Raw genomic sequence first — 23,317 nt, 5'->3', positions numbered from 1 at the left:
TAAGGATCCCACCAAAAATTATGCAAAGTGCATTAATGATATGATTGATAATTCCAAGCATATCATTAACCCAGATGTGAAAAAATGCCTAAAATACACCATACCCGCACGTAATAGCAGTAGTTTGAAATCCGCTAAAGCTCCAAACTTCGAACCCATTATTAAACTACATAAAAATGGGTACCCTATTCGACCTTTAGTAAACACAATAAATTCACCTGCATATAAACTATCAAAACATCTGAGCAAAATAATAACAAATGTATTAGACTTAAATAATAGTTATAGTGTTAAAAACAGTGCACATTTTGCAAAAAAGATGCATAAATTCAAAGTCGAAAAAGGACAGAGAGTGTTTTCATTAGACATAGTTAATCTATATGCTAACATTCCCACTGATGAAGCTATTCAAATTTTAGACCAAAAAATCCAAGAATCTGGAAAAATCAATGATCATGAAAGGGAAGAACTTGTTGGGATGACAAGAGAAATCCTCAATCAAAACTATTTCACTTATAAGGGTAGAACTTTCCAAGCAGAAAATGGTGTTGCCATGGGCCTACCAATTTCTGGTACTATTGCACAAGTGTTCTTAAATAATTTTGAAGAAATGAACATTATGAATGACAAAAATCCTTTCTTTAAAAACATCAAAAAATATTACAGATATGTTGATGACACCTTTTTTGTTTTTGTTGGGACTGACCGGATCATAAACCAATTCTTAAAATACCTAAACAGCCTCTCAAAACACATTCAATTCACCATAGAACATATGAGTAATAACCAAATTAATTTCTTAGATCTTACTGTAATTGTCGACAAGGATAACCTCATCCAATTCAAAATATTTCGTAAACCTACAGCCACTAATAGTATAATTCCATTCCATTCTAATAACCCTAACAGCCATAAACACGCTGCAATTCATGCAATGGCACATAGAGTGTTTTCCATTCCTCTTAGCCACAAACATAGACAAGAGGAAATTGGAATTATCCAGAATATTGCTAAAATTAATGGATTCCCCAAATATATTGTTAACAAAATTTTAAAGAGACATAAAAAACAGCACTCTGATGCCAACAGCAATGAGGCTAAAAAACCCAAAAATAACGACAAATATGTAAAAATCGATTATTTTGGCCCTGTTAGCTCAAAAATTAGCAATTGTTTCAAAAAAACTGAGTACAAAACAGCTTTTAAGACTAATAACAGCGTACTAGACAATATAAGGAAGGTCACCAACAAAATCAAAAAAGGTAAAAGCAATAGTGATAATAGTAAGAAAATAACTGGCGTTTACCGTTTAGATTGTAATTCATGCAAGAAAATATATATTGGAAAAACCGAGCGCTCAATCAACTGTAGAGTTAATGAACACTTGACTCTTCCATCCTCGAACGTATTTAAGCACATCAAAACAGAAAAATATCAGATAAAATAAATTAAAATTCTACACAAAAACAGGGACAGTAAAATGCTTAGCATCCTAGAGAAATATGAAATAACTAAGGCAGTAAAAAGAGGGGAAGAATTATTAAATGTACAAAAAGAAGTAGACCTGGCAACTAACCCCCTGTACCTAAAATGTGCTGCCATCTATGATGAAAAACAGATACTAACTTGATACTACTTGACTTTGTTTTGATTAGTAAGACTGATATAATAGCTTGTTATCACTTGTTACCTAGTTTGAATTTTAAGTATGGCAACGGCCTTTGTGATATTAATTTTGTTGTTTACCCTGACGATGAGGCGTCCGCCTCGAAAAGCTTCGGTACTTTATTAATAAAATGTAAGTGTTTTTTTTTTAAAACATTTTTTTGCATTATTTCTAGCACTCGGCTACCAACACAAACCCATATGAGTATTCTTGTATTATCTGAAGATACAAATTAATTTTTTTTCTAAATGTGTTGTAATAGTCTTTAATATTTGACGAGAATCTCCTGAAATTTATGCAACACGATACATAAACCTGTTTATAATTGTATAAATGCTGTATCAGGTGTAAATTACAACGTAGGAAAGTGATTAAGTGTCTCTGGCACCTACCTCTCCGAATATATAGGGTGACATAATTCAATTTTTTTACAAATCAGGAGAATGAAAACAGAAAAAAATGGAGATAAAGGCTAAACACACACATAATTACGCACGTAGGACGTCTCGGTGTCGTACGATACCATTATCAACTGCTAAAAAGGTAAAATTAAAATAAGGTTCCCGTTATTTGGCAGTACGGTACCGTCGAATAAAACGTTATTTGACGGTGCGGTACTTTCAAATAGGAGACCGTTATTTGGCGGTACCGTGTCTTGATTAGAAAATGTTCTGAGTAAGGTGACTTGATGTGATGACATTTTGACCGCTAACCGGAAAACTTCGTACCGCTACGGTGCCTTTATTGAATGACTTTTTAACCGCTATCTGGAAAATTTCCTACCGCTGAAATGACTCCACCGGATGAACAAGCAAACGCTATCTAAAAAGATCGATGCGTAATATGTAGCTGCGACCTGCTTTGAGACAAAATTCCTAGATCTTTCAAGAAGGCAAATGGTAACCTTGTGATTAAGGCTGAAGAACTGCGGGAAAATTTTGAAACTATTTCCAAGAAAAATCGGTTTTTTAACCGATTTATCTTTTTTGAACCTAATTGTCGCTCGGCACGCTTTAGTCTTCCTCTACATTACAATTTTTTCTTAGAACGTAGGTTTTGAAATTTGCTCGCGGTCCCTTAGCCTCAAATACGATGTTGCCTTTTGTATTTTCCGAGGATTTGATCGAATCTATAGTCCCAAAGATCGCAGCAATATAATATCAATTTAGATCGCCGTAGATGGCGTTTGCTCGCTCATCTGTTGGAGGCAGCTTAGCGTTAGGAAATTTTGCGGTTAGCGGTTAAAAGGTCATCCGGTGAAAGCACCATAGTGGTAGGACGTTTTCCAGTAAGCGGTCAAAAAGTCATCTGGTAAAGCCACCTTATTAGCGGTAGGAAGTTACCCGGTTAGTGGTCCAGTAAAGGTACCTCAGCGGTACGTAGACAATTTTCTAATAAGGATACGGTACCGCCAGATAACGTCATTAATTCTACGGTGGCGTATTGCCAGATAACGTCATTCATTCGGCGGTACCTACCGTACTGCCAAATAACGTTTTATACGGCGGCACCGACCGTCAAATTACCACATCAATTAAAACATCAAAGACTGCTTCATTTCTTTCCATTAACTCATCCCAAATTGCAGGATTCCCGTCAAAAAAGAACGAGGAACGCCATTCGCGCAAAACTGTCAACCCGCAACGCTGCGCTTACTGATTGTGAGTCTCAAGGATTTTGCTGCGCCCCGCCGCGACAAGGCGCGCGGCACTCGAGGGCCGCAGTCGTATGAGGACGCAGCGTTGCCACCTCTCTTGACCCGTCATATCTTTGATTATGTTCGACTGTTATCCCTGTCCGTTTGAAAGAATGAATACATTAAGATGATACATTTCCATGGTCTTTACACATTCAACATCAGTTTTATGAAATTTCATAGAAAGACTGTCGTCACACCTCGCCGAGAAAATCGCCATTGTATAATTTATGGCAAATCCTCGTGGAATTTCCCATTTAAATGTTTAGGACTGATGCGGGGCCTCTAACAATTCGATTTTGGGGTTGAAATTTTGCACAGGGCTCTTTGATTGTTCTAAGATGAGATTTTAGCCCAGCAGGGAGCACCAATAATCGCAATTCGGGGTTTTCATGAAACACCCTAGTATCATATGGGTAAATACACTCACCTATACATAATATTGGTCCTGGTATTAGAGACTTGAAAATAAAACCATTGCATATGCCGGTTGGTGTACAGATCAGTTCGGAGGGACAACTCGTAGTAAGTCTCGGTGATTTTGACAGCTTTGGCTAGATTACCTGATTCAAAGCGAGACTCAAATCTAAGGTTATCTTCATGCTCTTGAGGATATGATGATAAGTAATATCGGGTACCACCGACGCTTGAACGACTGAACTGTGAGAAAAGACATTAGAGGTGAAAATTAAGTGTCGTGCATTTAAAATATAAAATCAAAATTCATGTGTAACTAGCCAAGAATAAATAGGAAGACACTCTTTGGGTTCCTAATGAACAGTAATGAATTTAAATTACATAACCTAAATTGGACTGAGTTAAGCAGAAAGGAACCAACCCACATTTTGGAAAAAATTGAGTTATGAGTGGTTTTGAACTCAACCACTGCTCTACTATCTATCGCCAAAAATTCAAAGTTTTTGTTGGAGCAAATTTTGCAGAAATTGAACTCAAAGTTTATCTTTTACATTGAGTCTTATGCAGGAGCCAAACTTTAAAGCTCTTTTTCTCGGTTCGATCCCGATGTGGCTTGGTTCCTTTCTGTTTAACTCCGTCCAATTATAATATTATTTGTAAAGAGCCGTATGCAAAAACGACATTTTTCGCCCCCCCCCCCACTAAAACTTATTCAAACTTCGTCTATCAGTTACTAATACTGGAGCACTTCTTTCCCCAAATTTTCAGACCCCCAAAAAATTTTGGGGGGGCGCTAGGGGGGGTGGAAGTCAAAACCTGTGAACCTCGATATCTTTCGAACGAAACAAGATATTGAAGCCCGGTTTGGACGAAAAATCGTCTAAAATTGCATACTTTAAGATTCTAAAGGTCAAAATCCCAAAATCAAATTTTTAAATTAACTTATGTGCTTTTTTCAGTTTTTGAGGAAAAACAATTTCTTTTAAACAGATTAAACTGAAATTTCACATTTTTTGATTTGAACCAAAACCAGTTTTTTAAATTGCTCGTCTTTTTCCGCATCCAACGAGTGGTCGTATAAGCTGGGAAACCGAACGGTTCCGGAGTTATGATTGATTGAAGTTTCCGCTCAACGCGCGCCGACCGATTTTCGCGCGCAAAAAAGTCGGATTTGACTGTTATTAAATCGGATTAAATGTTCAAACTGAGCAAAATGCATTATTAGGGATTCTTGAGGGTCGCTGAGTTCAGAAATTACAGATACTTCCAAAAAATTCACGTTTTTAAAATTACAGCTCCGTAGCGCTATTTTAGAGGCCCACTGAGCGCCGACCAGCCGCTCAGTGGTCCTGTACGGAGCTGTAATTTTAAAAACGTGAATTTTTTGGAAGTATCTGTAATTTCTGAACTCAGCGACCCCCAAGAGTCCCTAATAATGCATTTCGCTCAGTTTGAACATTCAATCTGATTTAATAACAGTCGAATTCGACTTTTTTGCGCGCGAAAATCGGTCGGCGCGCGTTGAGCGGAAACTTCAATTGATCATAACTCCGGAACCGTTTGGTTCCCCAGCTTAATGAACCACTCGTTGGATGCGGAAAAAGACGAACAATTTAAAAAACTGGCTTTGGTTTAAATACAAAATTGAGATCTTTGTAAATTTTTCATTTAAAAGAAATTGTTTTTCCTCAAAAACTGAAAAAAAGCACATAAGTTAATTTAAAAATTTGATTTTGGGATTTTGACCTTTAGAGTCTTAGAGTATGCAATTTTAGACGATTTTTCGTCCAAACCGGGCTTCAATATCTTGTTTCGTTCGAAAGATATCGAGGTTCACAGGTTTTGACTTCCACCCCCCCTAGCGCCCCCCCCAAAATTTTTTGGGGGTCTGAAAATTTGGGGAAAGAAGTGCTCCAGTATTAGTAACTGATAGACGAAGTTTGAATAAGTCTTAGTGGGGGGGGGGGCGAAAAATGTCGTTTTTGCATACGGCTCTTTATACATAATATCAACTTAGCTCATTGTTACAATGCCACCGATTTTGATACGCACGTCTTAAGTTTTAGGTATAAATAGATAACGTGTTCCTGGGTTGCTTCATTAGTGCGCTATTCGAAGAGCATGTAACTATCCCACTGCAAGTTTCGACCGCAACACCAACCCATGAGCGATTAAATTTATAGAAATCTTCCACCTGACATATGTTATATGAACTTATTGGTAGAGATTCGCCGTCTGTTTTGTCACATAGGCAACGAATCTGTCGGGAAGCTACAATCTATTCAAAATGCACATGTAACTCACTCCGTAAGATTTGATGAGGTCAATTTCACCAGTCTCCCCCCCCCCCCCTCTTCACTTCCAAAAAAAATATGAAAAATATAACATCGTTGTGTAAGTGTTTTGTAACGTTTTGTAAGTCCAAAAGAAAATGTGTAAGTCACTCCGAAAGTTTCATATGCATAACTTTATTTTTTTTTGGGGGGGGGGAGGGGCTGGAGAAATGGTATCCCGCCCCTCCCCCCCTCATTTTGCGATCGATAAATTCTGACAACACCGACGTTTTGTAAGTGTTTCTTAACATTTTCCAAGTCCAAAAAAAAAATATTGTAACTCAATTTTCAGGGGAAATATACGGCTTCACAAAATTTTGGGATCGCCCACCCCCCCCCCTCACTTTGCGAACGATAAATTCCAATAATACGAGCATCTTATAAGTGTTTTGTAACGAATTGTAAGTCCATAGAAATTTTTTTGACTCAAAAGTTTGGGGGATACGGCTTTCCAAAAAGATCAGGGTCAATTGCACCGTTTAAATATCCTGCGCATAGACCACCGGATCACTCGCCCGGACCTTTCTCATCCCCCTGCCATGTTGCCGCAGCCCTTCAACCTTTCCGACCGTTTCAATGGGCAAGGGATGCATCGTGTTCTCACTTTCCTTAAGGTCCGATTAGGTTCGGTTCGATTTTCATCCCCAATTTTCGTTCTAACGGCTTAGAGAGAAGCGTACATTTTGGAGTTGAAATCCATTGGGGTCAGGTTTTTTTATTTTACATTGGCACTTGAAAACACAGTTGTTTCTCTTCAGACAGGAAATGGACCACTGAACATGGTTAGAATTAGAAAAAAACGTCACTTGTTTCCTCTTCAAAATTTAACGTAAGAAATGATGCACACGACGAGAGGCGGTACGGAAGTCAACCTCTGAACACGATACTCTTCATTTTTTTTAAGTGAAATCAATAATGTAGATCAACTGTACAAGTGATGTCATTCACATTTTTTCAATTTACGTAATGTTAGCAAGAGGTACTTCCTTCCTCTTCAGGAGCTCATTTCTGGACTCCGCGTCGTGTGATTCGTTTTTTTCGTGAAATGTGGCACATTCCACTGTTCCTGAAAGTGTCTCTCTCCTTCAAAATCTTCTCTACCCTTGTATTTTGTTGCGAGATTAACTCATGTAAATTTTGATCCTCGAAACTTATTGTTGAGCCTCAGAGGAGCATGTTTCGCTAGTAATGAGCCAAATTATTTCAAATTTAAAGGCTGCTAGATACGCTACTCTAAACTTACCGACTTCTAAAAGATGAAAATTTAACTTTAGGCAAGCTTTTAAAAATTTCTCTGCATTTCTCCAAAAAAGTAAGCATACGGCGTGCTCAAGGAGACCATTGAGAATGACTATCAGCAATAATTGCCTGCCGAAAGCTGCGGATTCGCAAAATTCATCGATGTTTGTTTAAAACGGCCAGACGGCACGAGCGGGTCAGTAGTATGAAAACAGGAATTTGGGCACAAAAGTTTTTAGCCAAATTGTGCAGAAAAATACGAATTGAATTACAGTGGTGTATGGTGATTATTGCACAATATGGCTACGCTGTAAAAAAGGAGTATTGCATGTAACCCCTTCAATATGCGGGTTATGCAATAGTGTAATATAGCCCCATCAATCTGCGGGTTAAGCAATGGTGTATGTTATCCAATCAAGATGGCGGTCATGCAACAGCGTTGCCGGACGGTGAAAATAAAGAAATGATATCTTTATGGGTGAAATTTTGCAGCAACGAATTTTACATTGTTGCCAGATGGGACAATAAATTTGTTAATTTTTTCGTACAGTGTTGTCGGATTGTGCAAAAAATTCGGATTTTCGGACTTGTAAAAATTTTCGGCTTCGAAAGACCGTCTCCTCCAGTAAGGGTCTGGTGTCGGAGACAGGAGAGTAGGGTCTGATTCGGAAAATTAAATAATTTTCGGAAAATTAAATAATTTTTGGAAAATTACCCTCCTCCGATCCGCCGCGGACCGATGAGATTCTTTTACACTATCGAAGATTGGAAAACTGTACGGACCGAATTTTGATACGAGTTTTTGTTTTCGAGATTTCGGACTTGTAAAATTTTGGCGGCATCGATAGACCGTCTCCTCCAGTATGGGCCTGGTATCGGAGACTGGAGAATAGGGTCTGATTCGGGAATTCCCATTTTTAGGGTTTGTTCAATATAAGTATCGAAACCTTTCCAGTACCTTCCCTCGTTCTTATTACTATCTTTATCGATGACTAAAAACCCGTACTTGTCGTGCCAACACACCGAGCAGATACGTCTGAAATCTTCGAACGTGAAATCTGTGAGACGTGATCGTCGTAGGTGTGTCGCAAGTTTGTATTGTCCTGTTTGAAACCTACGAGCAGGTTAGCGTTATCACGAATCAATTGTTTAAGCATGCTAGAATATGTTTAACACAGGTAGAAACTGTCGACCGAGCTGTGCCTTCCCATACTGTAATAATCCCGCATCGTATTTTGTTTGTCACAAGCGACATCATCATCATTATAGAAGAGTCCGCAGCTTTTTCCTGAATACACTCTGTTCTGCTGCACAATCCGTCGTGTGGAATAGCAAGTCCAACCATCCGTTGTAATATCTGACGCAGATTTCAACGGTACTGTCTGGAACGTGTCTTGGAGTCCAAGTATACTCGGAATTCAATCCCTTCATGTTACAACTAAACCATTACGTTTGTTTTACCGAATATGGACTCAAACGATGCCAACGCACGTCAAAACCTTTCTGCCAATGGACTGGACGATGCACACTCATTAAAATTAAATCAAACTTCTTTCAGGAAATACTTTTTATAATGATGAACCAAAAAAAAAAAAAAAATTTACTCTTTGATGGACTTTTCCACCTGTGGTCTCACTGTTATTTAATTTAAAATTTTAGTGGCTGAATGTAAGTATGTTCCAAAACAGTTGAGTTGAACGCAGTAAAAATTGCAGAATTAATGTTGAAACTTTATAAGTGAGGAATAATTTTAATGCGGCAAAAGAAGTTCATTCCTAAGTACCTACACGATGACAATTAATTGCTAATCCATCAGTTTTTTAAAACATTATGTACCCTATTATCAATGAGAGAAGTTTAAACCCACCAAAACATCAGGTAACTTTTATTGATGCAAACTGAATCAACCCCCTATTAATGTTTAGTTGATCAAACAAGGAGTTCCAGTTCTGCTCATTGAAAATATTATTCTCTGTTTCTCTGTCTCCAGCCAAATGTTTCATTAGCTTCACATCATTCCAAAAACGACCTGATATAAAAACTACAAAAAACCCCAAAAAACTTTCAGATTCTAAGGGGTAAAGAATCCGGGCAAAGTCCTAAACCTGTTAAACCAAATTGTCTTATTACTCCTAAAAGAAAATTAAAAATTATACTATACTGAAAATCGAATGTGGGCCCCTTCACTTATGAGTGATGCAACAGTCATGACGTGTAAGTATGTTTAGCCCTTGCAGGTGTCCCCTATTCCTCACCTATTTGTATTTTTATCTAAAGTAAAAAAAATAGTCGGTATGGATTGATCTGAGCCTTCTATGTGCTCCAAAACAATATGAAATATTTTATCGCACAAAGTCCAATATTTTTCGATTCAGACCCTACAAATGCTTTTAAAAGATCATGAAAACAAATATTCAATCGGCTGGCTAAAGTCCAGTATTTTTCTTGAGAATAGTCTCCTCCTTCAATGAGTGATGCAACAATTGCGACATTTTTGTATGAAAAGCCCTTGCAGAAGCCTTTTTATTTGACTCAGCTAAATTTTGAAGAATCACTGACGTGTCCGCAAAAATGCGTAAAAAAGATAGGTCACTGAAATTAATGCTTCATAGAGATATCTGAGGATTCATGTCAAAACCCTCTTACCTATTCTACTCTGCGTAAAAAATAAAAACGCTATTTTCAACCATGATTTTTGTTTTTTTAAATATTCATTAATTTTCTCTTAAAACAATTTTCAATATCTAGGTAATCTGGAGTCCCTTTCGTGACGATCAGTTCATTATGCAGTGATATATGATACAAAATTATGATAGCTTCCATTTACATGCATAATTAACTGCAGCATCATAAGTTGAGATTAAAAATATTATACAATAAAAAATTTTTGGGAGGAAGCAAAGGAAGAATGATACGCTCGAAAAATACGCTGCAAGCAATCTTCCAGCAAGCAGAGGGGACAAATACTAATGATTACAGTAAGAGCATTTTTGCGGACACGTCAGTGATTCTTCAAAATTTAGCTGAGTCAAATAAAAAGGCTTCTGCAAGGGCTTTTCATACAAAAATGTCGCAAATGTTGCATCACTCATTGAAGGAGGAGACTATTCTCAAGAAAAACACTGGACTTTAGCCAGCCGATTGAGTATTTTTTTTCATGATCTTTTAAAAGCATTTGTAGAGCCTGAATCGAAAAATATTGGACTTTGTGCGATAAAATATTTCATATTGTTTTGGAGCACATAGAAGGCTCAGATCAATCCATACCGACTATTTTTTTTTTACTTTAGATAAAAATGCAAATAGGTAAGGAATAGGGGGCTCCTGCAAGGGCTAAACATACTTACACGTCATGACTGTTGCATCACTCTTAAATGAAGGGGCCCCACATTCGATTTTCAGTATTTGAAGTAACTCGTGTACTTGATCCAATCGAACTTTGTTCTGTTGGAACAAACTGCCGTCACTAGTCGATTCTTTTTGAGTAAGCGGCTACTTGGTCCAAGGCGGCTCCGCCTTATATGTAGTAAACTTTTTTTTCAGTGCAGATAAATTGAGTGTGCGATCACTTATGCCTGTGTATTTGTCTGTCTATCCCTCCCCCTTTCTCCTTCTATACCTTCCTCTCCCCATGCATCCCTCTACAGCACACCCTCTCTCCTCTCTCTTTTCCCCTCTCCTCCCCCAGATGTCCTCTTTAACTCTCCCCATCACATGTATGTCTCTGCCTCACCCATTTCCTCTCAACCCTGTTTCCGTTTAGCTATGGCTTCGTTTTGAAAGAAATATGAGTTTCTGTAGCACCAAAAAATAACTTTACAGCTTATATCAATGTAACACCTTAACACTTTTTGAATGTTTTCATTAAAAAAATCAATCAGGGAAATTGAGAAAAAGACAGGAAGAAATTTTGATATATTTCAATTTTTCTTTCCTACATCTGCCATTTTTTGAAGATAATTAATTTCCTGACAGTTAAAGGGTTTTTTTTATGAGGGTTTATTGCATTTATAACATATTCCTATGGAGTTTGAACTATTCGGGATGATAGTTATATAAAATAAGGACAAAAAAGCAAAGGGACAGAGTTAAGGTTTTATCTGGGTTTGAATTTTCTACCTGCCGGCAAAAAAATGGAACTCTGTTTCCTGTGAAAACCATTAACGATTCCGAGGACCGAATCATGTGAAGTTTCAGAAAAAACATAGCGGTCAAGGCATCCTTGATAGTTCTTTTTTCGAAAAATTCGGGCAGAAATAGTAAAAATAGCAGATAATTACCCGCAAATGCTGGTTTTTTTCATTCACATCAGCAGCGTCCATTCAAATATAATATGACACGCTATCAGTTTGTGCACATACACTCAAAGAACTAACTTTAACTTTTCTGGTGATTCGGCGTAACACGGCAACGTATCGGTCAAAAATTGAAAATTATGAGGAAAACTACCCCCTGGATCTCGGAGGCAGATGATTGTATGGAATGATGAGGAGGCGATGCTTTGAAGGGTATTTGGTTGACGAAAAGTTTGCAGACTGCACTCTACATATGTGCATCAATTAAAATCTGCAAACCTTCACCCCCCCCCCCCAACCGTGTAAAATTAATGGGACACTAAGAAATAAAACACGTCTGATTTTCCAGAGTAGGTAGTGCAGGCTAAATACAATCTTAAGAAAATTAAGATGGAAATCGATTTTGAAACCGGCTATGCTTCGAAAGGTGAAAACTAAAATTACACTTTCTACAGGGTGTCCCAAAGGTCCGTAACCCCCCCCCCCCCTAGTAACTTTTGAACTGTTAGAGATAGAAAAACGAAACTTTGGGTATGTCTCTATCTTAAAGGAGTTCATCTTCTAGGGGGGTCAAAATTTTTGTCACCCCCTCACGGGGGGGCGCGGGGGCCCCCAACTTTTTTTTAAATGGTAACCCCTATTTTGTGATACATCATTAGAAAGAGCACATAAAACTAAGAATTTTGGCGCAAACTGCAAATCAATATCCTAATTTTTGACCGAGTTATGATAGGTCAAAGGTCAATTTTGACCTACTTTCAAAACATCACATCTCCGGTTCAAATTAGTGTAAAGAAAAAATAAAACGGGAAAATTTATCAAATTGTAAGCACTTTCAAGTAAAAATCGCGGAAATTACTCCAAATTAATTTTAAGGGGGGTTTCGGACCCCCAAATACGTCATTTTAAAGGTCATACGATATTCTCGCGAAATGAGCCAATTTCCCCTTGCTTTTCCTCAACCTTATCTTAGTAAGTTCAAAATTAGTTTAACATTGCGTTTTCAAGTCCCCAAATTTCGAGCATAGTTCAAAAAAAATGAAATTGAAATGGTGAATTGAATCAACCTTCAATTTCGTTTTTTTGAAACTTTGCTCGAAATTTGGGGACTTGAAAACGCAATGTTGAACTAATTTTGAACTTACTAAGATAAGGTTGAGGAAAAGCAAGGGGAAATTGGCTCATTTCGCGAGAATATCGTATGACCTTTAAAATGACGTATTTGGGGGTCCGAAACCCCCCTTAAAATTAATTTGGAGTAATTTCCGCGATTTTTACTTGAAAGTGCTTACAATTCGGTAAATTTTCCCGTTTTATTTTTTCTTTACAATAATTTGAACCGGAGATGTGATTTTTTGAAATTAGGTCAAATTCGACCTTTGACCTATCATAACTCGGTCAAAAATTAAGATATTGATTTGCGGTTTGCGGCGAAATTCTTAGTTTTATGTGCTCTTTCTAGTGATGTATCACAAAATAGGGGTTACCATTTGAAAAAAAAATTGGGGGCCCCCGCCCCCCCCCCCCCTGAGGGGGTGACAAAAATTTTGACCCCCCTAAAAGATGAACTCCTTTAAGATAGAAACATACCCAAAGTTTCGTTTTTCTATCTCTAAGAGTTCAAAAGTTACGAGGGGGGGTACGGACTTTTAGGACACCCTGTATAGTGAAAAAGAAAGTGTGGCAAACTCCCTGTTAACCAAACCCTTCAAAGTATCGCTCCCTCATCTTTTCATTCAACCATTCCCATATTTACAAAAAAATCATCGCAATTTTAAAATTGGGGAACTCTCGTAACACCAGTTTCCGAAGACGTACATACGACCTTGAAAACACAAAAAAATTAACAGTACGCTACAAAAGACCCCTACTTGCACAAAGTTTCAGAGTTTTACGACTATAGGTAAATAAAGAGAAGTTAAATCAATTAGAAAGGAAAAAAATGGCAACTTCGGAGGCGCATAGCTCACTTAGGAGGCGTTTTCGGGCTAAAGTGTGTATGATAAAAAGTCATATTTTGAGCCGAAAAATCTATTCTGGAAGTTAAGTACGTTAACTTCCGGACATGCACCCTGTATACTTAACACCTTGATCGAACTTTCGAAACATTTTTCACGTAAGGCCCTGAATTGATTAAGAATTAAAAGAAAGATAATAAAAATGGATGATTTCACTCACATAGTTGACAGCACTCGTGGGATAATATTGGAAGACAATTGTACCGGCTTCATCACCAACTGGTCTCGGCTGAATTTCGTTCCCTGTTGGTTGGTAATATGACTCGGGCATTGGTGGGGTATATTCTATGTGAATCACGCGATCCTCAAGGACCTAGAAAAACCCAACGAAAGTGTTCGACTTAAAACGTGCTTGAACTTTTGCGACCAAATTCCGTTATTTGACTATTCTGCAATAATCTATTGCAATAAAAGATACTTACGTTGATTGATTCACTCACGTATCCTCGGATCTCAGAAACGGTCGGTCGCGTCACCCTATGATTCCGCACGGGGATCCCTCCCGACCCCCAGGTGCCGGATAAGGAAGGATTTCATGATCCACCTGCCTTGACGGTTCGCTGGATCTCACGGCCGGGAGCCACCGCTTTTTCCGTAAGGACAACAGGTGCGACAGAGAGTTCGAGGGAGATGGGATGAGTTCGGCGTCACGTCGCTCGCTGGAAGACCGCTGATTGATTTTACATATGTCCTTCTAGTAAGGGCAATGGGTGCGAGAAAGATACTATAGTTCAAATTATCCTCACTTATTGAACTTTATTAGTAAAGTTTTCATGTCACATTAGTTTTAAAAATACTTCAAATTTTATCCAGCTATATTGCCTAGGTACCTCCTCTTCCTACAATTTATGAAATATGGGGGGGGGGGGGATGGAGATGAGTCCATTAAGCATTGCGTATGTAATTAATAAGGAGTGTGGGTTGGGTTGCATAGTAGAGTTATATGGGAACAAAGGGTTAAACAATGCCAATAAAGTGTGTTTGTATACATGTCATAGTGAAGCTACACATGCATGGTATTCATTCTAAAATCACCAAATCCTGAAATCACCAAAATCATTCATTAATGAATGGCTGAATTCAAGAAATTGACATTTCATTATTTTACAATAAGAATATTGGAGTGTTATGAATAAAAAGTTTGTAGGATTTTTTTCATTCATAAATAAAATTCAATAAAATTTTTCCGGAAATACGTTGTATAGTATGTTGAAAGAGAGGAAGGTTATAACAATGGATCAGTTTCGCCGACTTAGAATCGTGATTTGATGCTTAATTCTGTAGATAAGCTAACACTGATAAGATCAGTCTAAATCGCTACTTACTACGTTCAATAATAACAGAGATATCGCCATTTGTAAAGTCGGGGTTTTGACGTCATCCACCCATCCACCACGGTAGTGACACCCTTGGTTTCTTCCACGTTGCTGTCATCAGTCAGCGTGACGCACATTTGCACCGGTTTTTCAACTTGAAACTCGGATGAAAGCAAGGTGGAAGAAACCAAGGGTGTCACTGCCGCGGTGGATGACGTCAAAAACCCGACTTTTCAAAGGGCGATATCTTAGTTAAGATTGAACGTATGAAGTTGCGGTTTAGACAGTTGTTATTATTTTTAGCTCATCTAGGTACAAGAATTAAGCATCAAAACACGATTTTGTGACCTGCAGGCTGATTATTTTCCGCGTTGGTATTGAAATTGTTACGTTAACGCCGTCGTTAGCGGCAAAAGTATAATCGAGCAATTATTTCACTCCGCGCCGATCCAGGGCCGGATTTAGCTTTGTGCCAAGGCGGATAAAGAATGGTGGTCGCATCTCGTACCCTCTTGACGTCACGATTGTAAACAAACCCAACTGCGGAGTTAGGGGGTTTGAGGTTTACGCTGTACTCTAACGCTACAAGATATTGTATAGTCACTTATCATTGTAAGTATTTCTGGCGTTGATAGCCCGAATTTAAAGTGAAATTACTGCGGTGTATTTTATTTTGCTATCTTTATCAGTAAATAATTTAAAAACCGTGAGAGGTTTTATTTTTTTTATTTTTTTTTTATTTTTTTTTTTTTTAATATTTCTTATTTTCTCCATGGGTACCTGATTATCAATATAATTTTTCGGGGGATCCCCCGAACCCTCTTATCTGGGGGGAGTCCTCCCTTTGTTTTTCAGAAATCCCCGACCCTATCTCCGTTTTTCCACTTTCCACACTTGTCTCCCAAATTTCCGAAAGTACAAATTTCTCCTGGAAGCATCAAAACGAAGAATGATTGGACGTTATTTCCAAATTTCTAAGGAAAAACTACCGCATTACAGCTCTCAAAAATCCGAAATATACTAAGTCCAAAATGATAGGTCCAGTTTCGTCAGAGAGTTGCACATGTGCGTGAAGGAACGAGCCCATCGGGTACATTTCTTTAAACACAAATTTCATCCAAAAATATTAAACATTAGAATGATTGTAACTTCCTTGCAAATTCTCAGTAAAAATTTTAACTCAGACTACGATCTGAAAGCGTTTCATTAGGAAGGAAAATTCATAATTCCGTTTGGAAGTTGTATGAGCCTCGCGCCGCGGCATCGCATCGGCTACACTTCGGGTACATTTCAAATCGCGCGGTAAAAGCCCGTACCCTCTGCACGTCACACATCTTCAAGATGGCAACCAAAATCAAATGCGACCACCATTCTTTATCCGCCTTGGCTTTGTGCCGCCCTTGGGTCTGCAATATTTCGCCACTATGTTGTCAACAGTATCCCCTCCTTCCCCTCCACCTCTCCGCACTCCCAACTTCCCACGCCATCTCATCTTCCCCCCCCCCCCCGATTCGCCGCCTGGGCGCGTGCGCGTAGCTGCTTCAAAATGCGCCGCGAATATATAAAATGGAATGGATGGATGAGACAATAATAAAATGTGGAGACAAAGTTGAAGCTAGTGTAGCTCAATGTATTAGTTGCAATGTATTTTCGGAAGATCAGGTTAAAAAGGTTTTCTCCGGGTTTTCAGTTTAGCAAAGCTGTCAACCAGAGCATCAACGTCTAAATTGATTATCAAGTCTGCCTCGATGTTTAAAATTGCCGTGTTGTTTAGTATCACTCCAACGAACGATCATCCTAGCGCTCAAGGCCGGACCTAAGGAGCGGCAGCTTTGCCGCTCCCGTCAAGCATCAACTCCCTTCCTTCATACATTTTGCCGCTCATCTTTTCACTTCGCTCCGTCTCTGTCTCCATTTTTTCCTTTTTTCTGGCTTTAACTTTCAATTAATCCAGTGCCAAAATTTGCCGCCCCTCAAAATTTGCCGCTATGGGCAAGTGCCCCAGTGCCCTATAGGTAAATCCGGCCCTGCGCCGATCATTCAACCGTGGCGGGATATGCGAGTCCGTCGATAAGTTAAAGGTTGCTCTACGGCAAGCTCTAAGCTAACGATTCGCGGCAAGCTAACCTAACCTAACAACATACCCGCGTGACGTGAAGAAAAGAGATATGTTGTTTTCAACTTACGCCGCCGCGCAGTTGGAGCGCTGCTTGTATCATAAACGCTCTCTGATTGGTTGATTATTATCTCTCACGTCGGCAACGTTGGGATCCAGATCGCTAACTTAACGACGCTAAGTTATCGAACGATGAGTAACGATCAGCGAAATTCCATGTAAATAATCCCTCGACTATAGGACGTTGTTAGAATTCAGTCGTTATCCGTGAGTCGCTAACTTATCGACTCGGATATCGACGTGGAAAATAATCAGCCTGCAGCGCAACTGACCCATTGGCATTTTTGCATCCTTAGATGTCAATTTTTCTAGTTTAGACGGTGAAATCAAAGACATTGATTCGAGTAGACCGTGCATTCTCTATCCCCGCCGTGTCAGCTGAGCGAGGCCACTTCGGTGGGATTCCGTAATGGGCGGGCGGAGTGGGAGCTCGCGACTGAGCTCCACGCAGCACGAGCCGGCGCGGCGTTGCACGTACTTGGAAAAATCAGTTGCGCGAGTAGGGAGAAAATAGCGACTTTAGGCCAAAAGTTTTTAGCCAAATTGTGCAGAAAAAACGAATTAAATTGCAGCGTTGTATAGGGATTATTGTTCAATATGGCAACGCTGTAAAAAGAAAGTATTGCATGTTGCCCCTTCAATATGCGGGTTATGCAATCCTGTAATGTTACCCCTTCATTTTGCGGGTTATGCAATGGTGTATTTTTCAAGATGGCGCAGCAGCGTTGTCAAACGGTGCACGTAAATAAATGATTTATTTATTGGTGAAATTTTGCAACATTGCATTTTACAGTGTTGCCAGATGGGGCGAGAAATTAGTTTATTTTCTCCGTACACTGTTGCCAGATTGTGCAAAAAATTCGGATTTTCGGACTTGTAAAAATTTTACGTTTCGAGAGACCGTATCTTTCAGTATGGGCCTGGTATCGGAGACTGGAGATTAGGGTCTGATTCGGGAAATTAAAAAATTTTCGGAAAATTACCCTCGTCCGATCCGTTGCGGATCGATGCGATTCTTTTCCATTATCGAAAATCGGAAAACTGTACGGATCGAATTTCGATACGAGTTTTGGTTTTCGAGATTTCGGACTTGTAAAATTTTCGGCTTCGAAAGACCGTATCTTACAGTATGGCCCTGGTATCGGAGACTGGAGATTAGGGTCTGATTCGGTCATTTCAAATTTTTACTAGTGTGCACTTGGAGATGCGTATCGGGAACCGTGTGCTTTGGGATGAGCGACTGCGGAATGGATATTGCAATGTTCAGCAGTTTGACGAATCAAAAATTTTTATTGGATATTTACAGTTACAGTTTCAAACAGTTCGCGTTTAGAAAACGCAAACACGTTTAGAAAACGCAAACACGTTTCGAAAACGCAAACACGTTTAGAAAACGCGAACACGTTTAGAAAAAGCAAACGCGTTTAGAAAACGCAAACGCGTTTAGAAAACGCAAACACGTTGCATATTATTTATACGAATTCCTTACTATCGATCCAACTGTTGTGACTCGCGTCCAGACCCAACCATTTGACAAAGACCTGGTATTTCTTGCGACGCAGAATTTTCTCCACTAGGAACGTATCCTTATAGTTGGTGGGTTGGAGTTCTTCGCGGTAGAATTTTCCTTTGATGATTGTATCGTGCCTGTCTTTCAGATCGTACGTGATCGGAACGGTTGGATTGACGCAGACAATCTTGAAAATTTCCGTGCTCCAATTTGGTGTGTATCCTTTCTCGAACATGGCTTTGAGTCTCGAGATCCGGACGTGATCACCGACATTCAGTTTTCGTCTGGCCAGACGTCTCTTTTCAATTTTACTCAGCGGCGGTCCACGAAGCTTTTGCAGGATCATCGGTACATCCTTTTCGGTGACATCGATTGGTTTCATCCCGATTGTGCGATGAACGCTCCCGTTATATTCACGGATGAGTTTCGGTAATAGATCTACCCACTTGTACGATCCTTGCGCACTGAACTCTTTCCACATCTTCGTTTTGAGCGTTCGGTTGAATCGCTCCACAATAGAGGCTTTGGTTGTCGAGTACGAGCTGTACATATTGATCTTGTGACGCTTCATCAATGCCTGACATTTGGAGTTGTAGAATTCCAAGCCCATATCGACTTGGAAATGTTTCGGTGACTTTCCGGCTGCTTTGAGAACGCGTTGCAGAGCATAAGTGACATCCGTGGCCGTTTTCGATTTAAGCGGTTCGGCCCACGCCTTTTTCGAGCACGCGTCGATGACGGTGAGGAGATATCTGTATCCTTTGTTGACCAAGGCGTACGGTTGCATCTCGACGAGATCGGCTTGTCATAAATCGAACAATCCGAGAATCCGTACTTTACGACGCGGATAGTTTCGTCGTGCAGGTTTATGTAGCTCCTCGACGATCCCACGTTTCTCTGCCGACATGATAATTACCGTTGACGACGTCGTCGTCCGCTCTCTCGATTCAAATGCTGTTTCGTTGCTACTATTTTAACCAGACGATTGTAAGATTGCTGAAGTTGGTGGATACGCTCCAGACATTGTTGAGCTAATTTCATAGCTTCCTTCCACTTCCGTTCGGACCATTGTTTGTTCACCACATCCTCATCGCTTTCGGGATCTTGCACTTGACTAATCCGTTTCTTCGATACGATATAATTTCCGTCGGAATCCAGTGAGAATCCGTCACCTTTTGGACCGCGGCGGAATTTCGATCGGCCAAAACCGTCCGTGTGACTCATCTCAACACTATTTTCCTTTCATTCGATTCACAACCTCTAATTGACTGATCCTATTTTCCAGTCGTGATAATTTCGTCTCGAGTCGTTGCGCGATACTTTTGTATTCTTCCATTTTCTCCAAACAAAGCTGTGTCGAATTCATAGCTTCCGTCCACCTCGAGTCTGTCCATTGTTTGTTCACGGCATCGGTATCCTCTTCGGGATCTTGCAGTTGTCGGATCCGTTTGTTGGATACAAGATAATTCCCGTCGGGATCCAGTAAGAAACCGTCACCTTTGAGACCTTGCTTCGTGTTGCGAACGTAAGTCCCTTTCGATCTTCCGAACCGGTCGGTGTGACTCATTTTCGTGCGGAACCTATATTTAGTGGATGTAATCCGCTTCGCGAAGCTCCTCCACAATACTCAGAATTTCACGATCGTGATCGGTGTGACCAGCTTGTTTCGAAGCTACAAGTAAAACGAGACGTTGGACCAATTCGTTCGGATCGTCCCAATAGACGAGTTCCCGTTTCGCACGGTGAATTTTGATACAGGAGCCTTTCTTCAATTTTTTACGCGATGACTTCCTCGTTGATCTCGGAGTAGATGTAGCGAACAAAGGTTTGATGAGATCGCGGTATTTTTGACTGCGGTTCGAGTTGGGTCTACCGTGTGGATGGTGATTCCTCCAATGCGCATTGGTGAGCGTAACTACTCGTTGGAATTTAGCACGATCATCTGCTGTGTAATTACGCGGATGTTTCTTAAAAATGAGCTCCAAGAACCCGGGTGTCGGTTCAAACACCTCATCGCCACCGTCCAAGATTAGTCGTCCGTCCGAATCGAAACTTATGGTTCGGTTTCCGATAAGATAGTTTCCGTTGATCGCTTTCCGCACACCATACGTGTTATCGGATTGTTTCGGTTGTTTCTCAAGATCGTCCAAGTAGAACTGTACGTGCGGGGCAGTGTTCATGACTCGAGAATCAACGTCGTCTTCAGTGCGACCCGTTGTTTGTTCTTTACCCGTTGCATCTTGGAACGATTCATCATCATCATCATCATCTTCCTTTGAATCGTTTTCATCATCATCATCATCATTGTTCAAATTTTTCGGTGATCCGAACGAAGCGAATAAACTATCAACAAACGTTGTTCCATCTTTCGTTTCCGATTTTGAAGCTTCGATCTTGGTTTTCTTTTCCTGAGGAGCAGCAACAAGTGCGGGTGTTGACGACGACGAGACAGTTTTCTGCAACGCTGCGAGCGGATCTGTCAACGGTTTGAAAACTTTCTTCAACATCACCTGAGCGTCCGCCTCTCCGGTGCGAATGGTATTTAACTTCCGTTTGATATCTTGACGGATTTTATCGATACTACCGTATTTCTGAGCGATCGTCGACAACGATAAGTTATCCATTTTGTACAATATAAGTATCGAAACCTTTCCGGTACCTTCCCTCGTTCTTATTACTATCTTTATCGATGACTAAAAACCCGTACTTGTCCTGCCAGCACACCGAGCAGATGTGCCTGAAATCTTCGAACGTGAAATCTGTGTTGACGTGATCGTCGTAGATGTGTCGCAAGTTTGTATCGTCCTGTTTGAAAACTACGAGCAGGTTAGCGTTATCGCGAATCAATTGTTTCGGTATGCGAGAATAAGTTTGACACAAGTAAAAACTATCGACCGAGCTATGCCTTCCCATACTAAAATAATCCCGCATCGCATTTTGTTTGTCACAGGCGACATCATCGAAAATAAAGACCGAGTCCGATGCGGCATCGTTTGGTGAAACAATCTCGGCCGTGTCCGAATAGACGTTGTATCCGAGACCGTCGATTCCGTCAAATATCTGACGCAGTTCTTCGTACTTGGGTTGGAACGGTGTCTTGAAGTACAAATACACGTTGCGGAACTTCAATCCGTTCGGATGTTGTAGCAAGCAAACCATCACGTTTGTTTTACCGCAGTTGGACGGTCCGGCGACAATGCAACGGATACTATCCGGTAACAGCTCACTGTGTCGTCGTCGTTGTCGTCTGTTTAAATTTTGCTTCTTCCGTTTGTCCAGGTTTGGGACTCGCAGTGACTTACTTTGCTTGACGAGTCGCATCGTATTCGTTCCCTATTTTATCGGACAGTTAATTTTTTTTTTTTTTTTTTTTTTACTTCTCCGTATAAATAGTATGGACATTTTCGTCAGAGTATGTCACCGAGAAGAACATCAACTTGCAACAAAACCAATCGAGGACGTGGACTGTTAAACTCGTTGATAAATTCACTACCGTTCGAACTACACTTACCGGGCGACTACAGGTACTGCGGACCGGGCACTCGCCTCGCAGAACGATTGAAACGCGGAGATCCGGATATAAATCCGCTCGACGAAGCTTGCAAGTCCCACGACATCGCTTACAGTAAGACCAAAGACACCACCGAGAGGAACAAAGCCGATCTCATACTTGCGGACAGAGCTTGGGAACGTGTGAAAGCGTCCAACTCATCGTTGGGTGAAAGAGCGGCAGCATACGCCGTAACGAACGCTATGAAACTCAAAGCCAAACTCGGATTGGGACTAAACAAGACGGTGGCAGCGAAAAAACCGAAACCTAAGAAGAAGAAGAAGAGAGCGTCGAAGAAGACGAAACCGGTGGAGCGGTCGATCGAACGAATTTTGGCTCTCCCAAAGATGGGTGCCGGAGCGTCTAAAAAGAAGAAGAAACCGGCGGAGCGAATCTTGGCTATCCCGAAGACGGGAGCCGGAGTGAAGAATCTCCTGACGAGTATCGGTCTGGCTGCGCGAACAATCACACCGGTAGCGAAAATGATCAAGACGGTCATCGACGGATCTTTGAAGAAGAATGTACACCTCGGTGAAGGATTGTACTTGCGACCGTACCGTAAAGGTTACGGACTTTACTTGAGACCTTACCGAAAGAATTTAAACTGATCCGTGAGCTACCGAGCCGAGCGGTGACGGATGTTGAGTTGAGGATCGCTGCGACAGAACAATTATGAATCCCGCATTTCCGCGGTGTGTTCATGATCGATGAATTGGCGACCAAGAAACCCAAACGTCCCGAGTGCGGTATCATCAATCTGGACCGAAGCGATGGACCGGGTACACATTGGACAGCATACCGGATTTCAAAGAGCGGCAATGCATTGTACTACGACAGCTTCGGTGATTTACCACCACCCGTTGAAATTACGCGATACATTTTACGCTCATGCGGTAGCTCAACGACGACAATATGATACAATTATGATAGCGAACAAAATTTCAATTCGAGCGTCTGCGGGAAATGATGTTTAGAATGGCTCGTACAAACCAGGAATATATAGTATTCTCGAAACCCGAATATGGAAACTCAGAAAAGATGTCACACGTTCATGTTGACGGGTAGGAGCAACGTTCTCGAGTTTGCACTGCCTAGACCTCT

At 40.4% G+C, this 23,317-nt stretch overlaps 1 protein-coding gene across 7 annotated transcripts in view; it reads right to left on the bottom strand.

The window, feature by feature from the left end:
- LOC109041769 (cytosolic carboxypeptidase 2) overlaps window positions 1-23,317 on the bottom strand; it is a 302,746-nt gene that overhangs the window by 127,408 nt on the left and 152,021 nt on the right. For all 7 annotated transcript variants that reach the window (XR_011899358.1, XM_072297299.1, XM_072297302.1 and 4 more), the window contains 2 exons: window positions 13,825-13,977; window positions 3,793-4,022 (listed from right to left, as the gene is read on the bottom strand). Coding sequence is in view for 6 of the 7 variants with exons in the window: in XM_072297299.1 (XP_072153400.1) it covers window positions 3,793-4,022; window positions 13,825-13,977 (383 nt within the window). In the remaining variant the exon portion in view is untranslated. The remainder of the gene's footprint in view (window positions 1-3,792; window positions 4,023-13,824; window positions 13,978-23,317) is intronic.

Source organism: Bemisia tabaci, chromosome 2 (assembly GCF_918797505.1).
Source record: "Bemisia tabaci chromosome 2, PGI_BMITA_v3".
Lineage (NCBI taxonomy): Eukaryota > Metazoa > Arthropoda > Insecta > Hemiptera > Aleyrodidae > Bemisia > Bemisia tabaci.
The sequence above is the reverse complement of the archived record's forward strand: the minus strand, read 5'-3'. Positions and strand labels throughout refer to the sequence as shown.